General features: G+C 28.7%; 3 protein-coding genes and 1 long non-coding RNA gene across 4 annotated transcripts in view; 2 read left to right on the forward strand and 2 right to left on the reverse strand.

Annotated features, from left to right (window-relative positions):
• LOC103863213 overlaps positions 1-24,634 on the forward strand; it is a 743,758-nt gene that overhangs the window by 646,438 nt on the left and 72,686 nt on the right. The window lies entirely within an intron of this gene.
• On the reverse strand, positions 2,482-4,277 carry LOC103863200 (ras-related protein RABF1). The gene is made up of 8 exons (XM_009140959.3): positions 4,136-4,277; positions 3,853-3,923; positions 3,705-3,788; positions 3,509-3,603; positions 3,321-3,426; positions 3,156-3,245; positions 2,962-3,048; positions 2,482-2,876 (listed from the first exon to the last, which is right to left on the reverse strand). The coding sequence occupies exons 1-8, from the start codon at positions 4,158-4,160 to the stop codon at positions 2,835-2,837; spliced, it is 600 nt and encodes a 199-aa protein (XP_009139207.1). The 5' UTR covers positions 4,161-4,277; the 3' UTR covers positions 2,482-2,834.
• LOC103863202 lies at positions 4,664-5,477 on the forward strand. The gene is made up of 2 exons (XR_631919.3): positions 4,664-4,793; positions 5,015-5,477. It is a non-coding gene; the product is annotated as an uncharacterized LOC103863202 (long non-coding RNA).
• Positions 19,889-24,522, reverse strand: LOC103863203 (protein ENHANCED DISEASE RESISTANCE 2). Its single transcript, XM_009140960.3, has 16 exons — positions 23,952-24,522; positions 23,709-23,865; positions 23,483-23,557; positions 23,340-23,393; positions 23,182-23,247; positions 22,928-23,114; positions 22,804-22,850; positions 22,442-22,542; positions 22,161-22,321; positions 22,013-22,084; positions 21,334-21,782; positions 21,030-21,257; positions 20,786-20,938; positions 20,452-20,691; positions 20,268-20,369; positions 19,889-20,171 (listed from the first exon to the last, which is right to left on the reverse strand). The coding sequence occupies exons 2-16, from the start codon at positions 23,859-23,861 to the stop codon at positions 20,082-20,084; spliced, it is 2,178 nt and encodes a 725-aa protein (XP_009139208.1). The 5' UTR covers positions 23,862-23,865; positions 23,952-24,522; the 3' UTR covers positions 19,889-20,081.

The following is a 24,634-nucleotide window of genomic DNA, read 5'->3' on the forward strand; positions in this document are numbered from 1 at the left end:
ATATAATTTCGAAAATAATAAATATATGTAAACATACAACATAAAAATGGAAATACTACATTAAACATATGTAGAATTACTATTTTACATTTTTAAAAATAATATGTAAACATACAACATAAAAAATGGAAAAACAACATTAAACATATGTAAGATTAACATTTTTCACAAAAAAAAAACGGTTTATCTCCATAATGTAACATTACCATTTTAAAAAAAAGAAAAAAAACATAAATATAACTATTTGACAATTTGTCCAGTTCTTCTATTAAACATTGCCGTTTTACATTAAAATGGAAAAATACATTAAAATTTAAACATATATCTTAAAATATAAAATATAGATATTAACAAAATATAAAATATAAGAAAGAGAAATACAAAATATATAGAAAAATAAATAATAAGTAAATATTATAAATATATAAATATATGAATTATATATACAATAATAAGTAATTGCACAGTTTTCAAAAAAATGGAAAGAGTACATTAAATAAAATGGACATCTATCTTAAAATGGTAGTAAATTATGTAAAAATGAAAATACCACATTAAACAAAAAAAATATAGTTTTACATCAAGAAAGTCTCTATAAAACTCATTATTCTATCAACATCAACCTCACACTATCAAAAAAACTTCATAGCACTCGAGCAAAAAAAATGGTTCCACCATCAAATCTTGCCGTCCCAAAAACCTTTAATGACCTTGAAGGAGATTTTTTATAACAACAAACTTTTTGTTAGGTGGATTCATTGTTGGAAAACCCGCAACTTCCAAAAGCCAAACTTATTCATGGGAATTGAATTGCTTTTCTTAGACTCAAAGATATTCTTACAAATTTAAATTAATCTAATCCATAATTTTATTGTTAATATTCATACTAACTCTTTCATGATCAAACCATTACAGTTAATAACCATTCAAGCGTTTATCCCGAAACACTTCCTTCCTCGCCGAATCAGGTATTGGTTCATGTTGGTTTAGTATTATTTTTGGTTTATTAACCGGTTTAGGATGGTCCTATTGTAAATATAATTTAAGATGGTTTAGCATATATTATGCTTAAAATAACTTAAATTAAATAATAGTAATATTATGCTTAAAATATAATTTTAGAGAGTTTTTAAATATAGTTTACAGCACATTATAGGGAATGAATTTTATTTATTAAATTTATTTATTACTTAAAACTAAGTTTTTTAAAAAACATACTGAGTTATAAATATCAATTATGGATTGGTGAGTATAACATGAAGACAAAACTATAAATATTTTATTTTCAAGATAAGAAATTCAGCTTTTATTCAGTTACTCAATATATAATATCTTAAATTATTTTTTTTTAAATATACATAAATTTATATATATAGATTAATCTTCCAAACTTAAACTATTATATTATATATGAATGATGTTTTTAAATAAAAATAATTTCTGATTAAAAACAAAAATAAAAACAACAAATGGTTATTTTCAAATAATGGAAGTAATTTACATTATACTATCATTTAACAAGTATTAGATATGTTTTGATATATCATTATTTTCTATATCCAGAAAACAATAAATTGTTAAACATCAATATCATCTAGGTTAAGTATACGAACAACACAAATTCAAACATCAAAAAATATTTACATAAACATTATAATACAATAATTTAATCAAAAAATACAATTCAAAAAAAAAATATTCAAAAGAATAGTTATATACTTAATATTTGAAAATCAAAGATATTTTTGCTAAAATTGTACTTACCTGGCCAAGGAGATCGACCATTTTTTACGGATGGATCGATTGTTGAGCATGTGGTCGATCCGAAAATACTCTACAGATTAACTAAATATCTAAAACATTTATTTCAACACTCAACGGATAGTTTTGCTAAATATGATAACTAGATAGCCAACAAAATTACAAAAAAGATATTTAAATAGTAAAAAATATGTTAATTTAACGTGTTAAAATTTAAAAATAAATTTTAATTATGACATGCATCTTAACATTTATATAAATATATATATCATACCTTAAATATAAATAATTTAACAACTTAAATTAGAAAAATAATAAAAATCCCGGGCGTAGCCCGGGTTAATCCCTAGTATCATTAATACTTCCTCTCTCTCTTAAATATATAGTCTCATCAGACTTCTCAAACACACATACTATGAACTGAGATTAAAAAAATTCACGTGATCGGTTTATTATGACTCGTAAGATATATATGAATAGGATGTTCAGTGATGAGAAACAAAGTGAAGGTGGTCTAGCTGTTTTACTCGTTTCGTTATAAGAGTGAGAGGTGGTAGGAAAGAGAAACATAAAAGAAACGAGGATATTTCAAGTAGTGTTGAGCCAATGATGAATTCTCTTTAGGTATGAGAATTCTCTATAGATAGCTGCAGGGTCGACCATGCTAGGTGAAACATTCGCAACAGGCCCCTAAAGTTTTTGAAAATAATTACATACAAATAGGTTTCAAAAAAAAAATTTAGGCCCTAAATTTATAAAGAAAGTTTTTTTACATATACATAGCCACAGCCCCCAAAATCTCAGAACCTGCCCTGGATATCTGGCTGCTACGTTATCTCTCACAGCTCTTATTTGATGAAACACAATTATATATCTAACGTGATGATCCCCAACGTTGCTTAATTTGGCTTTCCACTTTCCAGGTTCATTTACTCTCCAATCTCAAGTCTTCACATTATACAACACACTTTAACAGATTAACACCGTTTAGACATTACATGAAAGTATGGAACGTTTAGTATAGTCGGGGCAAGAGTGTTTGCATTTCCCTTACGATGATCCAACATTCCAAATCATGAGGAAGGAGAAGGACGAGGTAGCCTCTTGCCAATTTCCTATAAGATAAGACCAAGTGCACATATTAATGCAGGATGACAAGACATTTGGTCAAAAAACCTGTGGCCATAAAGAAATGCACACCTCAAACAGTTGGTTTATGTTATCTGCTGTCTTGGCTGACGTCTCAATAAAGAACATGCCATTCTTCTCTGCAAGCTCCATGCCATCCTGTTAAAAGAGCTGAAAATATCATACACGCTGGCTGAAGAAGAAGCAAGAACAGTGTAAGTGGTAACAAAATGTTCTATTGAATCTAGGTTAATGCAAAAACTCACATCGGTTAGTACTTCTCTTTTTTCATGTAGATCAGCTTTGTTACCAACCAAAGCCATAACAATATCCGGAGCTCCATGCTTTTGCAGTTCCTGTTATAGATTTAAAGGGCAAAGTCCAATGCTTCAGTCATTCAAATCATATGAGAGCACCACTTGAAAACATACCTTAACCCAATACTGAGCTTTCTTAAACGATTCAGGGCTTGTTATATCATACACAATGACAGCAACTGCAGCTCCACGGTAGTATAGTGGCGCAAGAGCAGAATACCTAAGATAATTCGAGTGTAACATGTACATATTAAGCTATAACGAACACACACAAATCTACATGTGAGGGAGGGTTTTAACACCTCTCTTGCCCTGCTGTATCCCATATTTCAAACTTCACCGTGGTAGAGTCTTGCAAGGCTATTGTCTGGGACAAGAACGACGCTCCAACAGTCACCTGGATAGTTTTCAGATTCAATGACAGATAAGAATATAACTCTAATACTCTCACTCACATGCCACATAGTATTACAAGATAATAATGCTTGACTTACTTACCTTAGATGTTGCATCAAACTCACCACGCACAAACCGAAGGACAATACAGCTTTTACCCACGCCAGAATCTCCTAACAAAACTAACTGCATTCAACTCAGTCCAAACGTTCTTAAACAAGAGCTTTAAATTAAACACAAAGGCTCGCACCTTTACGCGTAGATTCTTAGCATCTGCATTCTCTGAGCTGCTAAGACCGTTTAAGGCTCCAGAGTTCCTGTCTGAAACAACACACACACACACATCATCTTCATGAATCAGCAAAAACCCCTAAATTAACGCAAATGATCCCTAAATTTCGTGAAGATTCTAATTAAACCCCAAAGGTTTCGCCTTTGGTCTCGAGGGTAAGTTATTTTCTCTCTTATAATCGAAGACTAATGGGATGAATTCAACAAAACAGAGAAGCGTGAAAAGAAAGAAGAAAACTTGCCTGGAAGAGAAGCAGCACATCCCATAGCGTATAGAGATGCGAGATCGTATCCAAGTTCTGGGCGTTGATGCCACCGAATCGGAGAAGAAGAAGAAGGTCCGGTGATTTTTGACTTTGCCAACCATTTTCGAGTAAGGCTCGCTCTTTATTTATTTGAAGCCGTAACTAATTTCTTATTTTATATATGATTTTCTTTTAAATTCAAAATATTTATCTATATATAATATATTTTTTAAAGAGAATAAAAGCATCAAGTAACAAATTTTATTCGGTATTCGGTTTGTACCCTGAGGTTAAAAAAAGTAAATATTTACTATCATCAAATCAAGTAACTAATATTTAATTTTAATTATTTCTAAATTTTCTTATATATTAATTGAGAAGTGATTTTTGATGACGTATCACTCGTACAAACAGTTTGAAAACATTTTTTTTTATAATTTCATTGGTCAAAATTTTTAATTTTATTTATTTTTAAATAATTCTAAAGCTAATCCTAAAACTAACGTAATCCTATTGCCAAACAACTAAAAACATTAATCTAAAATATATATCTTCTCTATCTCAGTTTCTATGGTTAACAACTTACGAGATTTGCTCACCATACAATCAGATGATGCAATCACCATCGACGAAATATGGAGGCAAGTTTTTCCAGGTATTCTTCTTGCCTTACTTCTGCATCTTGTAGATTGTAGGTTTCCTTTTAATCTATGGCAAGTAGCAATAATAGGCTGCCATGTTCATTGATCTCAATCCTTCTATTATGTTTCTCGTACTTACACTTGTAATTGGGTATTTGTTAAAAGCATAAAGGTTAAGGTTGTGCCTTTAAGCTTGGTATTATCTTATAATAACTTAATAAGTATCTTTTTGTAGGTTGTGCTATTGTATTCCAAACCAAAGCTTCATGCAATATATAACAACAAAAGGGTAGTGAGTCTCCATGACAGTTTATGGGGAACGTATGATCAAGGGTTTGATGAAGCTGATTTCTTCACATGATTAGAACCAGTTGTTTAAATAGGGATATTTGGACTCCAAAGATTTCTGTTGAGTACAGTTTACCTACAAAGATTAAAATGTTTACATTTATTTGTATGCTTCCTTGGATACAAATATCAAGTGAAGGTAACCATGGATCTGACAATTTATTACCTGATGGTTCTTTATAGTAGTTATGAGCAATTCTTAGTTTATCTTGTTGAGTTTCATGCCTAGAGTTGTAATTTTGATTTCCTAAATTGAAATTACAATCCACGCTAAATGTATGGATGGAATTCTGAGTAATGTTACTTTATGCATGTGTTTGCTTTAATATGATATGAGGATTTATATTGGATCTCTCGCATCTTTTTGTAGTTAACATATATGAGGATTCATATAAAAGATGTTACTGGATGCGACTAGATTTTATTCTCTCGGGCTTCTAGCTCTTAGGATTCAAGTTTGTCGAACTACAGGGCAAGAACTGGTGGTATCCACTTCCTTCTTTTCTGCTTGAGAGTTCTCGTCACCATTATTATTTTTGTTCCAGTTGTCACTGGACTTTACCGGTTTTTATTTCTGATTAGCCAATGACTTAGTTGTGCAGTTTCTCGATGATTTTCACTGTCTTATTAGCCATGTGCCTATGATGTAGTTGAGGACAAGTTGAGCTGCAAGCAATGATGTAGTTATTGCTTCATAATCTTTTTTAGATTTAGAATACATATACAGAAGTAAATTCAATTTTACATAGGGAAATTGAGTAATACAAGGATTCATTTTAACTGCTTAATTTATTAAGAAATAGTTGGTGTCATGCGCCATGCATAGAAATAAATCTTTAAATATATATATAATTTCATTTAGTTAAGTTAATTAAAAATAAAAAATAAAATCATAAATCATAATGTATTATATTAAAAAATTGATCAATTATTATTTACTTTTCGGTTTGACTTAAGAATATTTAATTTTTAGTTTAGTTAAGTATAATTAAGTTAAACTAAACAATTAAATCTATTTTATATTTATATATTTAAAATTATAGTTCTGAGTATACTCTTTTGTTTAAATTTATTACATCCATAAATATTGTTTATTTTATTTATCTCAATAAATCAATAATTATCACATAAAAATTATTGTACACCATTTAAATCTAAATAAATTCAATAGATTAAAAACTCGACTAACATCTATATACCTTTGGATTCAAATATAACTTAAAAATTAGTTATTCATTATTTTAAAAATTTTGATCAAAATTATCATAGTTAACTTTTAAAAATTCTTTTATAATTTTAATAAATTTTTATATTTAAAGGTATATTATTTTTTAAAATGTTAATAATAATTATAAATATTGTTTATGTTTATGGTATGTATCAGATGATTTAACTATCTTATTTTAAGAATCTTACCAGAAATCAAAGTATTTACCATCAAATATATATAGATGTGTGTGTCATTATTAAAGAGAAGTCATGTCATCTTTTTAACTAAAACATGTCATCATTATTTTTCAAAATGAATGTGGTAATGATACTTAAGCAAGAAAAAAAAAATTGTCTTATAATGTTTATGAGATATTCAGAGCGTGCTTATACAATTATCTAGTTGGTTTTTTGCGACATGCGTAGAAATAAATCTTTTAAAATAAAAAACATATATTAAAATATAATTTCTTTTACCATATAAATATAAATATATATATTTATTTTTATATAAGACTTAGCAATCAACAATCATCATACCACAATTATTGTATAACATTTAAATCAATATAAATTCAATAGATTGAAAACTCAATTAATAATCTATATATTTTTGGATTAATATATAATTTAAATATTTAATTATTCGTAAAATTTTAAATTTGGATCAAAATTTTCATAGTTTATTTGTTAAAATTCATTTATAATTAATTTTGATGAAATATAAATAATTATACGAAATTATTTACTATTTTTATCAAAAGTTCATTTTAATATACTTTTATATTTAAAGTTATAATATTTTAGAATGTTAATAATAATTATAAGTATTTTACGTTTATAGTACTTAGTCAGATTTTGTATAACTATCTTTTTTAAATAATAATCTTACAAGAAAATCAAAGTATTTACTTTTAAATTTGTACATGTCATAATTAGAGGGAAGTCATGTCATCTTTTTAACTGAGGCATATCATCATTTTTCTTTCAAAATGAGTGTGGTAATGACACTTAGACAAAACTTGAAAAAAATCTTCACAAATAATGTTTTAAGGAAAAAAACTAGATTTCCACCCGCACAACCGTGCGGGTATATATTTTAACATTTATATATATATATAGATATTTGTTTTACATAATTATTATATATTTTAATATTACTCACATATTCAAATTTTTGTATAATTATGCCAAATATAATACTTTTATAGTTTTTTATGTTGTAAATTAAAATCATCACATATATATATTGCTTATTATATATTTGTCCTATTGAATTTGCGTTTGATTACTAAACTAATTTTTTTAATGCATGAAACAACATATATGAAAACAATTTTGTATTTAATTTATTATAATCATGATCTGTAGTTCAAATCGCTAGATTGTTTTAGTAATTTTTAATGTTTATTAATTAAAAAAATAAATTGCTGTATATTAAAAAGTTTAAGATAAGATAAATTTTTATACATGTATTATATAGTTTACTAATATTAACCCGTTCTACCAACATATTATATTTTTAGCATAAATATTTTATATTTATGAAAATAAAATATGTTAAATTATCAATTTAAAATAATTTTATCATATTTTGTTCAATATAACGTTTTTATTTTAAAATGATGGATATTATTATAAAATTGATAAAATATGATATAATTTTATTCTTTAGTAACATTTCATTACTAATTACAAAATTAGTTGAAAATATTTATATCCCATTTATGACAATTAATATCTTATTATAATCTTTTTCAAGAGATTTGTTAGAATTTTAAATTTTTTTAAAAAATTAAAAGATATAAAAGATATTATGATTAAAGTAGTTAAAAATATTATATATATTAGCATTAGTGATATACATTTAATAGAAAATTTAAATGATAGTCCAAATAAAAATATCACTCATAAAAAAATCATGATTTTTATTTTATTAGAAAAAAATAAAATAGAAATAAATATTTATTTCTGACAAAATCTTTAAAAATTATTAGTAAATGTATTTTTGAAATTAATTAATTTCACTTTATTTAAATTTTCGTTTATAAACCAAAACTATATTCAATTTTTATTTCTAATTATAATTTATGATAATTTAATTTAAAACTAACTAATTTTCGAAAGTAAATTTAAAAAGATTCTAAGAAGATTTTAAAAAGATTTTGTTAGAACATTTTAAATATATTTATTTGTATTTCAAATAAAAAGATAAAGATATTAAAAGATATAATAATGAACTTATGTAAAATATGATATTTTTTAGGAATGGTCTAAACTAAAAAAATCACACATGAAAAGAAGTCATGACTTCTGTTTTAATATATTAGATAATAATGTTTAGGGATGTTAACCCGTTATTGCTTCATACTTGTTTTTGGATTAAAAAAAATACAGAAATTTAATCTTCATAAAAATAAAAAAAAAATAAACTAAAATACAAAAGAGAAGAAAAATATTTGTTAACTCATTAAAGTCGTGAAATAAGGACAATATCCTAAAATAAACATTTCCGATAACTATGAAATAAAAAGAGATGAATAAATCCATGGAAAAAGAGAGAGGGAGAGTGTGTGTAACATAAAATGACGCAGTGTATGAGTTTAGAAATGTTGGTAAATGACGAAACACTTACTCAAATTGGCATCATAGATGGATATACGGATTTACATGAAAGCTCGTCTATGAAGTCTTTGTGAAGGTGTTAAAAAAAATAAGTCTTTATGAAGAAAAGATATTGGTTGTTACTCAATCACTCACTTCCATTTAATTTACATTATTACTTATATAAAACTATATACACTGATTTAAACGCAACACTAACTTCACCATAAAACCTGGACCATTCATAATATCATGGTCCATGTACATGTATTTAGCTAGCAAGAAAAGGCTATGTATTAAGCTTTGTATAAACAGATGTAGTTTCAAGGGTATGAAACATTCTAATAACTAGCAGTTTATAACATTATATTTTAACAAAAACAAAAATAATAATTTAGCTAAACAAATCAACTACAAAAAGAATCCTCACAATAAAAGTACAAAGAATTGAAAGGAAGAAAAAGGAGAGGAAGATTTAATGTAAAATTCAACACCTAACTCTCTCTCTAGTATCTTCAAAATCTTCTGCTCTTCCCCAACTTACTCTTCCTTTGTTTCAAGAGTTTTGCCCATTCACACTACAAATAATACAAAATACAACACAATCAACTCTCATCTAACTTTGACCCCTTCCTCAATTGATTGCTCCTCTTCATCCATCTCTTCTAAAGCTAAAACTTTTCTACTCTCTGACTCTTTCCTACTTCTATTATTAAAAGAGAAGTACCAATATAAATTACCCCTTAGTTTTCAAAGTTATTTACATTTGAATGCCACTGAAATAATAAATTTACCTACCTTTTAGTATTCTTGTCTTTTATAGTTTAATTAATGCATTTTCCTAAAATAAAGTATAACAAATTATGTTTATTTATTTAAAAAATGTTTCCTATAATCTAGGTAAACAATAAATTATACTTAATCAATGTCAAAAATATAACAAGATTTTATTATTACGGGGGTGATTATTTTTATTTTGGTATATTAACGACGTCTAAAAAACATAAAAGTGTTATAAAAATACATAATATAAACCACAAAATTTTAAATAAGATATTAAATTATTTAATCGTATAAATCAAATATAAAAATAGATAACCATTTTATTTTACATTAAAATTTTGATCCATAAAAAATACATTTGCACGAACATACGAGTTATATTTTAAAAATATGGTTGTAACAGTTGACGGATCAAAAAAATAAAATAAAATTATTCATTATAAATTCTAAAATGATTCTGTTTAGAAATATATTAAATAATTATTTAGTATATATATATATATAAAAATTTTAAAAACATATATTACCATTTATATAAGATAAATATTTTTTTTGCAAACCAAAAATGAATACCCGCGCGGATGCGCGGGTCAAGCTCTAGTCTATATTATTATAACTGAAGTATCTTTTGGTACTGTTAAGAAACTTAAATAGTATATTAAATGAAAGTTGTTTGGAAACAAGAATAACATATTAATTTTTTTTTATTTACATATTTAGTCATTGAATTTCTTTCTCATTTACAGATTTTATCGTTTGGAAACTTGGATATTAGATTAAATGAGAATTGTTTGGAAACACAAATAACAGATTAAATATTTCTTTCTAATTACACATTTAGCCACTGCATTTCTTTCTTATTTACAAATCTGCCAGTTCACTTAAAATTAAAAATTTAAATTAATTAATTACAATGAATTGTTATTTCTTTTTACTGAAAATAAAAACACAAACTGTAATATATAATATATATTAATGTGCTACAATACAATTTTCAAGAAAACCAGATATCATAAAATTAATAATAATTCATAACAGCCTACTATAAAAAAATTAAATCATTTTTAAATAAATAAACAAAAAAATCAATAGGTTAATATATGAATATGACAATTACATCAAATTGCATCAAGTTATAAAATTATAAATATAATATTACGTACATATAAAATATTATTATCAAACATGTATATTATAATATAATATATTCTACTCTAAATATATTTTACAAAACATAAAAATATAAATAGATATTTTATAAAATCAATGGTTTATAAATTTACATTGAACACAAGTTAAATCCAATACCCGCGCGGGAGCGCAGATCAAGATCTAGTAATAATTAAATGAAATCTATAAATCTATATTCTTATATCAATATATTCTGCTTTAGAAAACATGGTTCCTAAAACCATTTTTAGTTTTAAAGACTAAATAAAACATGATTAGTAGTTTTAATGAATGTAAATCGAAATTAAAGCTAAACACATTTGTTACAACTTTCAACCCAACTAATTAGCTCCAAAGCATTTTCAAATTTTTAATCAAAGTGATAAACACTAGACTATTGTCATTACGGTTTTATATTTCTTATAGCTGTAAAATGTACGTAGCGCCGTTTCCTTTCCATCTAAAATGACTTCATCTTGTTAACATATTTACAATCCGTCAAAGAAAATTTCATTTACAGTTTACAACCCAAAAATATGTGAACTCTTCAAATGTTTATATTGGGAAATCAATAAAATAGACCACATCAATATCAAGATTATTATATTTATATTTTCATAATTTTGATATAGTGATCTCATTATCTCCCAATTGTTTGTTTAAACAAATAATTAAACATACTAACTGAAGTTCTATCAAATTTGAGTTGGGTTTTACCTTAAGCTATTAAGCTAAAACGGCTGGCAAGATCTAAATGCCTTGAAACACCTTATAAAAGAAGGGTTGATTATTACCAAGATATCTTGAAATTAATTAAATGATAATAACATATCTAATCATGTTCATCTTGTAGATATCATTATAATGATTTTTTACAATTTTCTAATATCAGAGCATTTCTATCTCCACTCCATGTTTTACTCCAAAAAATGGAGTGGGGATGGATATTCCTTACTGAATAATGATGAGGGCATACTACATAAATTAATAGATTAATTTAATTGGTTAACAAATAATCTGAATATAATGGCTAGTTTGTAGAGAACACTGTCCTGGTCACCAAAAATCGAAGACAATGAATTAAGAGCCCTAGAGCTCCACATTGTTAGACGTATATATCCTATGAGATTTCCTTTCGGAGTATCTTCTATATCACTATTTTACTAAGCTAGCTTCAACAATACTCATAGTTTCATTTATTCAAGCAAACTCTTTCCTAAGGATTTTTAAAACAAAACAACATATATAATCTACCAATTTAATTCAATGCTGATTTCCTAATTAAGGCTATACCTTTCCACTTTCTTTCTTTTATTTTTTTCTTCTCTTTAAGTTTTCATTTTGCAGTAACTAACTTGGACTTCACTCCATACACAATCACTTTCTTCTAAAAGACTTCTCTCCACTACTCTGAAAATGACAAAAGCTATATCATGAAGGTGTTTATATATACATATAAAGACATGTACTATATGTATACTATATGTATATTATATATATCGCATCTTGTCAATGGTTGTATGTTGAGATCACTTCATGCATTATACAAAATATGCATATATATTATGCTATTGGAAATTTTTAGCCTCAGCCCATGGTCGGGACCAAAATGTTCGTATAACTTCCGGCAACAAAAGAAAAAGCTCGCTCTTATGTATGTCGATCATTAATCTTAAATTTGATTAAGACATCTCAACAAATATTGATTAAAACGAGTAGATTTGTCTACAAACACTACTTTCTCTAACCGAATAATTCTGGTTCTAATAAAACAACTCAATTGCAGGTATGAAAAATTACGTAAGTAGTTTAAGAAACGAAATATCTATGAATGTGGTATGACTCCTGCATAATACCTGAATATATATAGGACAACAGAGATGTTTTCATCCAAATTTATTGTAAATTTAAAATCTCAATATATAGCCAAATTTTTTTGCTTTGTATTGGAAAAGGCTAAACTCCTCGAAAGATTTTTTTCTTTCTATGAACTCAATAAGTTACACTTAAACGTGTCCATATCATCACATAAAATGATATAGTAAATAAATAAAATTGTCACCTCTATCACAAGAGAGTAATAATACAAATCAGTGACAAATGATCTACATATATTGTATAGTATTAATAAGCGGGATAATAAAAGTTGGCGGACTAGTGGTTAGTACTTAAACATTTCTTGTACTGTAATTGACCCGTATATGATAACGTATATTATACGATGTGAGTGCGACCATATGCGTATCTAGTCGGTGGACGATTTATTAGCAATTAGCATGTGCACATAGAACAAGTGAAGGCGCGGGTGACTTGCGAGCAAGTAAGAGCCCATGTTTTCGTTAGGACCCACATTTGTCTAAAATACGTGAGAAGATACGATTGAGATTGGCCCCACGTACATGTTTACAATTATAAAACGGTTTAAAGCGTAATTATCAAAAGGGAAACAAAAAAGATTATAAGCGCCAATTTGGAATAAAGAAATACATATATCATTCAACAAATCACGTGGTTTTGCCTAGGGATCAGTTCTCTCTTCCTGACAATGAGTATTTTTTAACTCAAACGAATAGGTACCAAACATGTGTCGATCAATCTCCACGTTAGATCATGTGACGATGTGGGTCCTCCTAGTAGTGTGCTATGCTGCTCTTCGGAGAAAGACTCACCCAAGCATACCAATCTCTCCTTAAATTCCAACCAGACCCGCTCTGGAACATAGGACTAGAAGCTAGGGTTGGATAAATTTTCCATAAATTTTGTTATACGTTTCTATTCGAACTGAAATTTTTGGATATATATAAATTTATAAAGAAAATTAAATACTAATATGCAATATTCTTAAAAACGAAATAAATCGCAGATACAATGCTTTTTTAAGAATGAATATTCGTTTCGATCCTATATGCATATATAAATATATTTAGAGAATTATATAAATTGTATAATTATTATGTTTAATATAATTTATTAATTTTTACAATATTTTTCTTTATTAAATTGATTATTTAGTCATTAGAGTTCTAAAAGTAAATAACTTTTCAAATTTTGTAACAAAATATTATTATTATATTATTTTGAATTTTTTTAAAATTTTTATTTACTTATATGAATCGAATCGGATATTCAATTACAATATAATATTTTTTTGGATATCTGGACACTAAATATTCAGGTATCTATGGATCAAATCAAATCGGATAATTGATTATTTAGACGAATGACTAGATCAAGAATATTTCTAAAAATTTGGATATTTGATTCGTGAACACCTATACTTAGAGCATATGTAAAGAAACCGATCATTTAGGGTATTCGTATTTTATACAGCAGTTTTAATTGGTATATAGAACATTATGAATTTTTTAAAGAAAAATAAGAACACAAAATTTTATTTGATCTTAAAAAATTATGAAAATTTCTAAAATGTTGACCTGACTCCAACAAGTCCTACGATCAACGGATCAGTTCAATTATTCACTATGCTCTATACTCACACACATGCACTGGCTTTTTTTTTTGGAATACTCAATTCTTTATCCGATTCTTGTATTATTCATGAACCTCTTAAGTTTTGTCATAAAGCAGTTTGTCAGCAATGCTTCACATGCTATTCGAACAAAAGACACCAAAAGTAATTATATTTTTATTCTGGTCGATACAAATACTGTCAGTTAAAGAAAGAAAAAAATAGTTAGTTGGGCTGGCTAGCAACATTCTACTTGGGTTTTATACCAGCATAACAAGATAAGTGTTTGTCCAATGACTTTTAGTGTAGTAGTTTTTGAGTTTCTGAAAATCATACTCGATATAAAAGATTGATTCGGATCCGTGCCAGTGGTTTGAAACTATACTGGAGAAAACTATTTGATATATGAGTAATATGTAAAGTTTGACGTAATTAAACATAAAAGAAGACAATATATACAATTTACCGAATTTGCATTAGTTTATTTGGTCTTCTCAACAATTGAACATGTTTGTGTGGATGATGGTTGCCAAATCTCAAACTTAATTGGCCGCCGATGCCCATTTGTCGAACATTCTAGTATTTCTGAATGAATAAGTTAAAAAATATTATTTATATATTTATTTCTGACTGTGATAGCTCAAACAGCTCAAATATCTTTAACTTTACCACGGTGTTCCTGAATGTACTTGATGATCTCTAATGTGTTGATATTTCTGAAATTGCATCATATAAACATATATTTGACATATACATGAATTACATGTACCCGTTTAAAGAGTATTTAAATAGTTTTCAACGTAATGATTCATTAGTTAATAACTTAATGTTAGTTTACCGTTATCACATTGTTCCCATTGATGCATCCAAACACAGTACGTGATATATTTTGAATCCCCGTATATATAATTACATAATATAATTACATATCCACGATTTGTACTTGAAATACTTTTGATTTTCCATCTCACACTTGGACACAGGAACTCTCTCCGTTTCATAATAAAATTATGATTCACAGCGTAAATTAGTACTACGAATCAAAAGAGAACCGATTAAAAATTCACAACGGAAAGCAACGAAAATTTCGGCGCCATTTTCTTATTTATTCTACATGTGATGTCGTTTAAACTTTTTTCCGTTTTTGGCCACATAGTTACAAATAGTGACAGAATTTCACAATCTTCCATAAATCTATATTTGGTCGTTGTTGTGATGATTCATGTTGTCGTGAGTTCGTAGACGAATGAAAATATCATTCAAAAATCTGTCGGCATGGATACATTTTCTATATATTCGGTTAAAACAGTTATGTAAACATTATTTTTCTAAGATTGTGTAGATAACATATTGGGTGAGGATGAATTGTATGTTGTACTCTTGACCTAAACCAATACAAGAAAACCTAATTTAACATTTTCCAAAACAAAATACAAAAAAACTTTAATATTTTCAAGGTTTCTTGACATAAGCTTCAGTTAATATACTTTTTGACCTACTTTTTATTTCTCCTCCCAAAGAGAGACCATCACAAAGATGTTTTACAACAATGTGAATCCAAAGATGAAACCCAAATATACATAATAATATGATACCAAGACTAGAGAAACTAGTGTGAAGCAGTAGAAAAGTCTGTCAAATTTAAATTATATGCTGAAACCAATTTCTGATGTAAGATTGTTGAATCAAGTGAGCCGAGCGTGTATGGCTGATGGTATGAGACAAGAGTTTGGAGTCAAGACCACTCAAATTCACCCGAAGGATGAGATGAATGTCCTTAAGAAGAATGTTTACTGTCTTTGATGTAGATTTATGGAGCCAACAATTCCTCTCTTTCCAAATGCAATACACAGCCATTTGAAAAAATAAGGAGCTATACTTTCTTTATCATATTTTCCATTTCTTTTGCTTATACATATGTTTTGATATAGTCTTATTATGTGTTTGAGCAATTAGGGGTACATTATTGTGGTATATTTTTACAATATGAAAGGTTAAGAGTACGTTTGAAAGTGACACTAATATTTTGAGAAATTGTCAAAATTTTGATAACTAATCGATTAATAGCCTATGAGTCAAACCCTATACTATACATACGTGAAAGAAACTTTGACAAAGAATCTGTGATCTATGGAGTCCTGACAGCAAGTCCTGACATTAATATTTTGAGAAATTGTCAAAATTTTGATAACTAATCGATTAATAGCCTATGAGTCAAACCCTATACTATACATACGTGAAAGAAACTTTGACAAGGAATCTGTGATCTAGGGAGTCCTGACAGCAAGTCTTAATTTCAGTACTTTCTATAAAGTGGAAACGATGATTGTATTGTTAGAGAATGTACAAATATATACTGAGTACAGAGGATAGTATAAGGTAAGTTAAACATACATAGAATCATAGATTGATATCTTCTTAATACACCCCCTCAAGATGGAGGGAGTTCTCGTACTCCAATCTTGGAACATGCGATATTGAAGCCAAGACGAGGTGACGGTTTGGTTAATGCATTGGCAAGCTGATCTTTGGCTGAGACATATGTGACACGCAGAATACCAGACTGCAGTTGACCTCTAATGTAATGATAATCCAAGGCTAGATGTTTCATACGCTAATGGAAAACTGGATTGGCATTCAAGTAAGTGGCTCCTTTGTTGTCACAATAAACAACTGGTGGTAATTAATGCAGCTTGATTTGCAGCTCTGTGAGAATATTACAGATCCAATGAACTTCCGAAGCAGCATTGGCAATGGCGCAATATTCGGCTTCAGTTGAGGATCGAGCAACTCCAGTTTGCTTCTTAGTGGACCAGGAGATGGGTTGGTTTCCTAAGTAGATCACATACGATATTCGGCTTCAGTTGAGGACTAACATTTTAATTTGAAATGAATCTTGAAAGAGTTATTGCAAGATGAATTTGTATAGATTTGTGAATTTTAAGAGTTGATAGATTTAAAAGAGTTATGTAGATTGTGAAAATTTATATAAATTGATTTATGAAATTTGATCGCAACTTTTTTAGATTGGTATAGACTTTCATAAATTTGTATTATCTTTTTTCTATCATTCATTTTGTAAAGTAAATATCTAATTTATTTTTTGATAAATCATATAGCATGATTATTTATTTTTTCTTTCAAAGTTAATAAATAATAATAGTGATACATACAAAATTAGGCAATTCTCTTAGATAGTTTCTTTTAAGTTAGTCACAAAAAAAGCACTAAAAAATGATCAAAAAAAGGTTTCATTAAAATGGCAAAAGATTTTTTTACCCATTGCTTTATAGATATAAAAATAATAAAAATCAAGGTAATGAATTTTGTTTTTTAATTTCGAATTACATGGTTTTAAATTCGAATTTTTTTTATATTTTTCGATTTTGTTTCAATTTTTTTTTAAAAAAACAAATATTTTTCTAAACTATTTAAAGATATTATTTTAAAAAAATTATTATTTATAAATATAATTTTATATTCAAAAATGATAAAACAATATAAAAATGTATAAAATAATAAAAATCAAAGTAATGAATTTTGTTTTTTAATTTCGAATTATATGTTTTTAAATTCGAATTTTTTTTTTATTTTTCGATTTTGTTTCAATTTTTTTTTTAAACAAACGTTTTTTAAACTATTTAAAGATATTATTTTAAAAAATTTATTATTTATAAATATAATTTTATATTCAAAAATGATAAAACAATATAAAAATAATATACATTAAAAATGTAAAAGTATATAAAATGTAATGAATTATAGTTTTATACATATAGTTTAGATTTAAAGTGCAATAAATATTTGGTAAGTATAACTATTTTGTTTTCTAGTTCTTTTAATCGCATGAATTTTGAAAATCAGAGGGATATGTATGATATTTTAAAAGTTGAGTTTTTTGAGTAAAACTGAATTAAATTCATCTCTCGATAGTACTAGATTTAGTTAGAATTAGAAAATCAATAATAACTAAACTTTTTGAATAACAAGGATTTTAAATAGATTTTAAAAAAAATTAAACTAATAACAATGGATTCTATTAAGATTTTTGAAATTCAAAAACTAATTTCAATAGAATCTCAAAATTTTCAAAGTTCATAAGAATTCATATACCAGTGACCTCTTTTATTAATTTTTTTTACAGTTCAAAGATCTACTAATAACTCTTTAAAATTTGAGACCAATGCAAATATTTCATCGCAGTTTGCCAAACAGTACAATTCAACTTGTGATTCTTAATCGTGGACGAAACTAATATTAGATAATGCTTTTTTAGGGAATTACGGACTTCGGTCCCAAAACTCCAGATATCAAAAAAGAAAATTCGTTGGGGCACTAGTTATATATCCACTCTATTCTTTTTTTGATAAATAACTCTAATCACCGTAAAAGTATTATCTTTGCCGTTTTCGACATGTACTTAATCTGTTCACATCTTATTTGTATGCTTAGTGATTCCATACCAACTTTAACTAGAGTTTAATCTCTTGAAACAACAACTTTGTTTTTTTCTCAAATTTTTTTTTTGCCTACTATAACATGCAATATTTTGGAAGTTACTAGTAATTATGTTAAATGTAGACTGTAGAGTTGTCCGCCGTTTTCCCAAGTGGAAGTGGGCTACATTAACTATGGTTGTTGTAAAGCGGTAGATCGTCATATGTAATATGTTCAAAATAAAATTCCATAAGATATGACGAAATGATGATTAACATCTCAACAAAAGAGTATTGTTAAGATTTTTTTCGGTAACTTGGTTGTTATGAAAAACGTTACAAGATAGAAAATTAGTCAAAAGTTTCTTTACTTTTAAAGAAAAGAAACTGAAAAAGGTTTGAAGTGGAAAGAAAAAGCAAATAAAAATAAGTGTAAAACTACAAAAACAAAACAGAAGAATAGTTAGGAGGTGTCGGTGCCGACAGATGAACCGGAGAAACCTGTGACCCACTAAAACGAGGCACGCAACGCTGCTCAACCCCCACCCCACACACACACACCGTTGATATTCATTTAATTCACACTCTATATATGTAGTCCCATAATTCCAATTATAAAAGGTCTTTTTCTAAATTCTATTTTTTATTCATCAAAATTGAGAAAGTAATGAATTTATCCCCCCACTTTCTACGTTAACATAATATTTTATGGTTCAAATGAATCCACAATCTTATATAATTACAAAAATTCTTCCGAAAGGAAATGTATCACAAAAATATTTTACACTGGAAAAATTGGTAATGTGCTAAAATTTCAAAAATGAGATTGTGCGTGACACATCTAAGCTTTAGTAGGGATCAACTTTAGACATATGTTGAGTGCGAACAGAACCATATATCTATTATGTATCTGCTCGGTAATTGTAAGAAAAAACAGTAAGGGTTTAGAGTTTGTGATAGAAGAAGAGATGATGATTGTTGCGCAAGTAACTCTTTCTTTGATTTTCATACTATATGATGAAATACTCATGAAAACACTATATACTACTAATTTATTTGTGACTGGTCCAACCATATTTAAAACATAAAATTTAATTAGGTAAATAAATAAATTTAATTAAAATAATAAAATGGTTGAGATACTTCATTTAGGTGTTAGACCAATGAAGATCTCTTAGTTTGAATGTAACAACGAGTTAGACTTGATAAAGAATGGTAAAATAAACACACACAGCTTTTACAAAGTAACAAAAATCGAAATAGCATCTGATCCTGGGGACATCTCATCTTTCTTTTAGAGACTTTGAAACATCGAGATAATTGAGCCGACATGTCCCTAGTAGCAATTCTGGTAGTTCCTCTGCTGTGTTTGCCTGCATAATCAGTTTCAAAACATCAAAGGGATATATCATTATTACTTATATGATCCACAAAATAAATAACATAGAGCATGATTGGTTTTGCTTTACCTGTATCAAAAAGGCCATTTCTATAACCAAGTTGTTAAGATACCCAAGAACAAGATTGGTTACACCTCTTGCAACAGTTGAAGATCCAACATCAATATCAAGCTGAGAAAGAAACAAATCCAATAAACATTATAATTTTAATATCATATAGCATATAAGCTTGATTTTGATTTATGTTTTTTACCTCCAAGTAATTCTTTCCACGGGTGTAACGTACTTCAAGTGCGTGACCCACCAAGCAAGCCTTTTTTCCAACACTCTGCTTAACAATCCACGAACCTTTGGAGATGTGAGGGATGAGTTTAAAGCGCGAATTGCGATAAGCGTCATCACCATTCACAAAACTATGTAACAAAGGATGCTCTTCTAATGGAGTTTTCAGCATATAGTACAATGCTAGACTGATCATAGCAGAACCAGGGACCTGGTTTATATATATGTTTAATAGTAATTAGTGCCTCTTAACTATGAATAATATTAACATTCCTTAGAATAACAGCAGCTTATCTCAAAGTTACCTGCATGTTTACAATGAAGAAAAACTCTGGACCGCCTTTTGCTGCGAATTCTTGAACTAGACCGCCTAGTCGACCACCAAGATCATCTTCTCGCTTATCAGAACTTATCCAGTCTGCTCCAACCATTTGCATCATTGTGCCATTTGCCTTTACCTATAGTTTGAGCAGTACCAGCATCATTATCATTGCATCTAATTAAGCTTCAAGAACATAAACACAAGTGTGTATCTATAAAATTGGTTACCTTTTGTTGGTCATTTAAATAATTGTCTCCACGAATCAAGAATGTGGATGGATCAGCAATAGACCAACTACAAGGCATAGTAAGATTTGGGTCTTGTTGGAGGGTGGCTCCATATATGAATGTGCTATTTACATCCATACCGACCTCTTGTAAATCCATATAGCCTTTCTTATTATTGGCTAGATCTTGAAGTTTCTTGACAATACCAGATGGTGATGGTAGCTTGAGCTGAAACACACACACACACAACTTTAAACTTTACTTTTTCCACAAGCAAACAAGAAGTGAGAGAGCAGAAATTAACTTGAGAGTGTCCTTGTGAAAAGGGAGAGTTATCAATTAAGCTATCAAACTCATAAGACTCATTGGGCTCAGGAACATCGAAAAATTCATCAGAAGCATCATTTAAGTCCATCAAACTGTTGCGTGCTGAAGAAGGTTTCTCCATTTCCTCAACTTTCACAAGCTCCAGATCAATCCTTTTGGCTTCTTTTTTAAAGGGTAAAGTGTTGATCTTAGACAAGGAGGATTTGGTTTGCATGAACTCCCCTGAGACGAACTCAGCGAAGCCGTGTCCTTGTTTCGCTTTGAACATTTCACGTAAGGCCGCAAGTCTCTCAACCACACGAATGGTTATAGATCTTTCAGAAGACGGCCTCATGTATAAGTTCCAGCTTCTCCAATCAATGGCTACCATATGCTTTACTAGTGATTGCTTCCCTTTGCTTACAGGAGTCACCACATAACCACCACCTACATTCCAAATGCAAAACTCATAAAAACAAAGGATCATGAAGTTAAATTCTATTTTCCATTCGAAAATTCTAATACGTCCCTTCGAGATGATGTGTTTTTGATGTTCTTTCCCCAACTCGGATCAACTTGCATGCTTACTTACATATTTTGATAACAATATCAAATCATTTCTAATAATGGAATTAAAACAAAGAAAATGAACTAGAGTGTGAGGCAAGAAACTTTACTTTTGACACAAGCACGAACATATCCTTTAGTTGGCGGACACTTCTTGTGATAAACAGAGTGGCAAAGTATCACTGTGATATTCAAGGATGAGAAAGTTATAAACCTTGAGAGAGGAAACAGATCAGGAAATATTATCATTTATCTAACCGTAGGTTCCATCTTCTTCCCTTCTCCAGTAGCGTCGTAGCAACACGTCTCTTCGATTCATTAACCATGGCAACCAATCACTGTACAACTGGATATTAACTATATCTGTGTGTCCATCAAGATGCTCCACCACGGTTCCTTTGTAGAAACAAAAGTCCCATCTACAAGAAAGTCATGCAAACTCTAAGTCAAAAACCATATTATAACCTCTAACACTATAGAAAGTCGAGTTCCATCTACTAGAGTTGTTTAGCCTCTCAGATCAAAGTTATCGAGCTTACTCTGATCGTAAAGGACCGAGAGACATTAGCGTATTGAAAATGTCTTCTGAAGTACCATCAATGACACCTACTGCCATTATTGCAGGATGATCATCCCAATGCTGCAAGAGGTTTGAGGTTTCAGCAAAAGAAACTAAAGTTAAGAAACCAATCATGATTCACAAATATAAGGCCGGATTTAAGATTTAGAGGATCTTAAACATTTTTAGGTTAATCTTAATAAAAATATTTTTGGTAATTTGGGAACCACACAATCTAGGTGTGATAGTTCTTTAAAATTTGGAGCCAAAATCAAATATTTTATCCGGCTGTGCCCAAAATCGACCCTGTATAAATGTAGTATATGTACAATTTTGTATTACCCGTCCGCGGGAATCCCAGTCTTTAGCTTCTTTGAAAAGGCGCAAACCTGAAAGTTCATAAGCTCAGTAAGGCCAGCAGTTTCTTGAACCACGAGTATTTACAAAGAAGTTTATCTTCTCTTACCGTTTTGGCATCCAAAAATTTTCCATGGAGAAGGAGCAATGACATCAGGTGCTATTGTTTCAACGTTCACCGATGAGTAATTTGTCCAGTCAACTGAGTTTTTGCGCCGTGACCTCCTTGATACATTAAACTTCACAAGTCCTTTCTCAGCATGAGATACAAACTCGCAGTCCGGAAATGGAAACTTCTGAAAACATAAATCAAGTGTATGTGAGTCTCAAATCTTATAATGTATAGAAAATATTGTAACAAACCTTTTGTGAAGCATCTTGTAATGATCTGATCCATTTGGCTGCTTCTTCAGGACTACTTGCACCCAGCTGTTCAAAAGTGTCATTCAAAAACCTAACTGATATTAAAAATAAAATAAAAAGAAACCTGATATGTGAAGAAAAACACTTTCCAAACAAACCTTTAATTGATCCAAATGGTTTGAGGTGTTGTAAAGCGTAAATATGAAAAGGATCTGAAACAACACATGAACCAAAAATAATCAATAAACATCTGTAGATTGAGTAATATATAAGCTCATTAGTATCCAACAAATGTTAGTACCTTTCTATGGAAACTCTCTCTTCCATTGTCTGTAACCCGAATACAACAGTCTAGAGATGCTCTTCTATCAGGTTCCTATACAGAAAACAAAAAAAATATAAAAACACAATGTTCGCAACTTCTTCATGTGAATATCTTGCATCTACGCATCAATCTCTTAAATACCAAAGAACATAATTAACACGTAACGAAAATGTCATGTTATGAGAAAATGAAAAAGACAAACCTCATTCTGATCAGATGGTACAGATTTAAAGCTTGTAAGGTTGTTGTCGTGAAGAACAAAATATCGTTTACGGGAGAATTGAAGTCCAAACCGGTTATGTCGGATGGTATAAAGCCAACCTTCCATTCTTCCATCAATTTGAGACATTTCCATTTCTCTACAAAAAACCTTTTTTAAGTTTTGCATTTCGTAAAACAATTCAAATTCAATATTACAAAATTTATCAGGAATTTTTTTATTTACCACTTGAAATGCTTGCTTCTTCCCCCTAAACAAATATTCACAAAACGTCTTAACTTGAAACGATTCTCTGATTCCGCCTAAGGGAAACAGAGAATCGAAAGTATGAAAGATCAGTTGCACAAAGAAGTTTTGTTTATTTATTTTGTTTTTCCCTCAACTAAGAGAGAAAAACAAACATAAAAGTTCTTTTTCCTTTCTTTTATTGCTGTAAGTTTCTGTTTTAGTTATGAGATTTTTAACTTTCGCTGGTTAAAAATTGCTTGCTATTTTTGTGAGAGGCTAAATGATTGGCGCTTCTGTGTTTGGGTTTAAATTCTATAATTAGTTTTAAAATGTGTAACTCTGCTATTCATTATGTCCCTTCTACACTTTTATTGTTTACAAATAGACTCCAAATATATTTATATTGTACGGTGAATGACTGACCATGAGTAGAACCAAGAATTGATCCAACACATTCCACAACTTAAACTGAGACAAAGAAACAAGAATTCGTTCCTATTACACACTCAAACACACAAATTCAGTTCGTTCGTTACCAAAAATAATAATTAACTGGCCTTACGCATCAATTGGGCCTAACCCATCAATTTGTTACATACGGCCTAATATTTTTTTACTATGTTGGCAACAACAACAGAAGAAAATTCTCAAATATTTAAGGTAGTAAAAACCACTATGGG

The sequence above is a fragment of the Brassica rapa genome, chromosome A04 (assembly GCF_000309985.2).
Source record: "Brassica rapa cultivar Chiifu-401-42 chromosome A04, CAAS_Brap_v3.01, whole genome shotgun sequence".
NCBI lineage: Eukaryota > Viridiplantae > Streptophyta > Magnoliopsida > Brassicales > Brassicaceae > Brassica > Brassica rapa.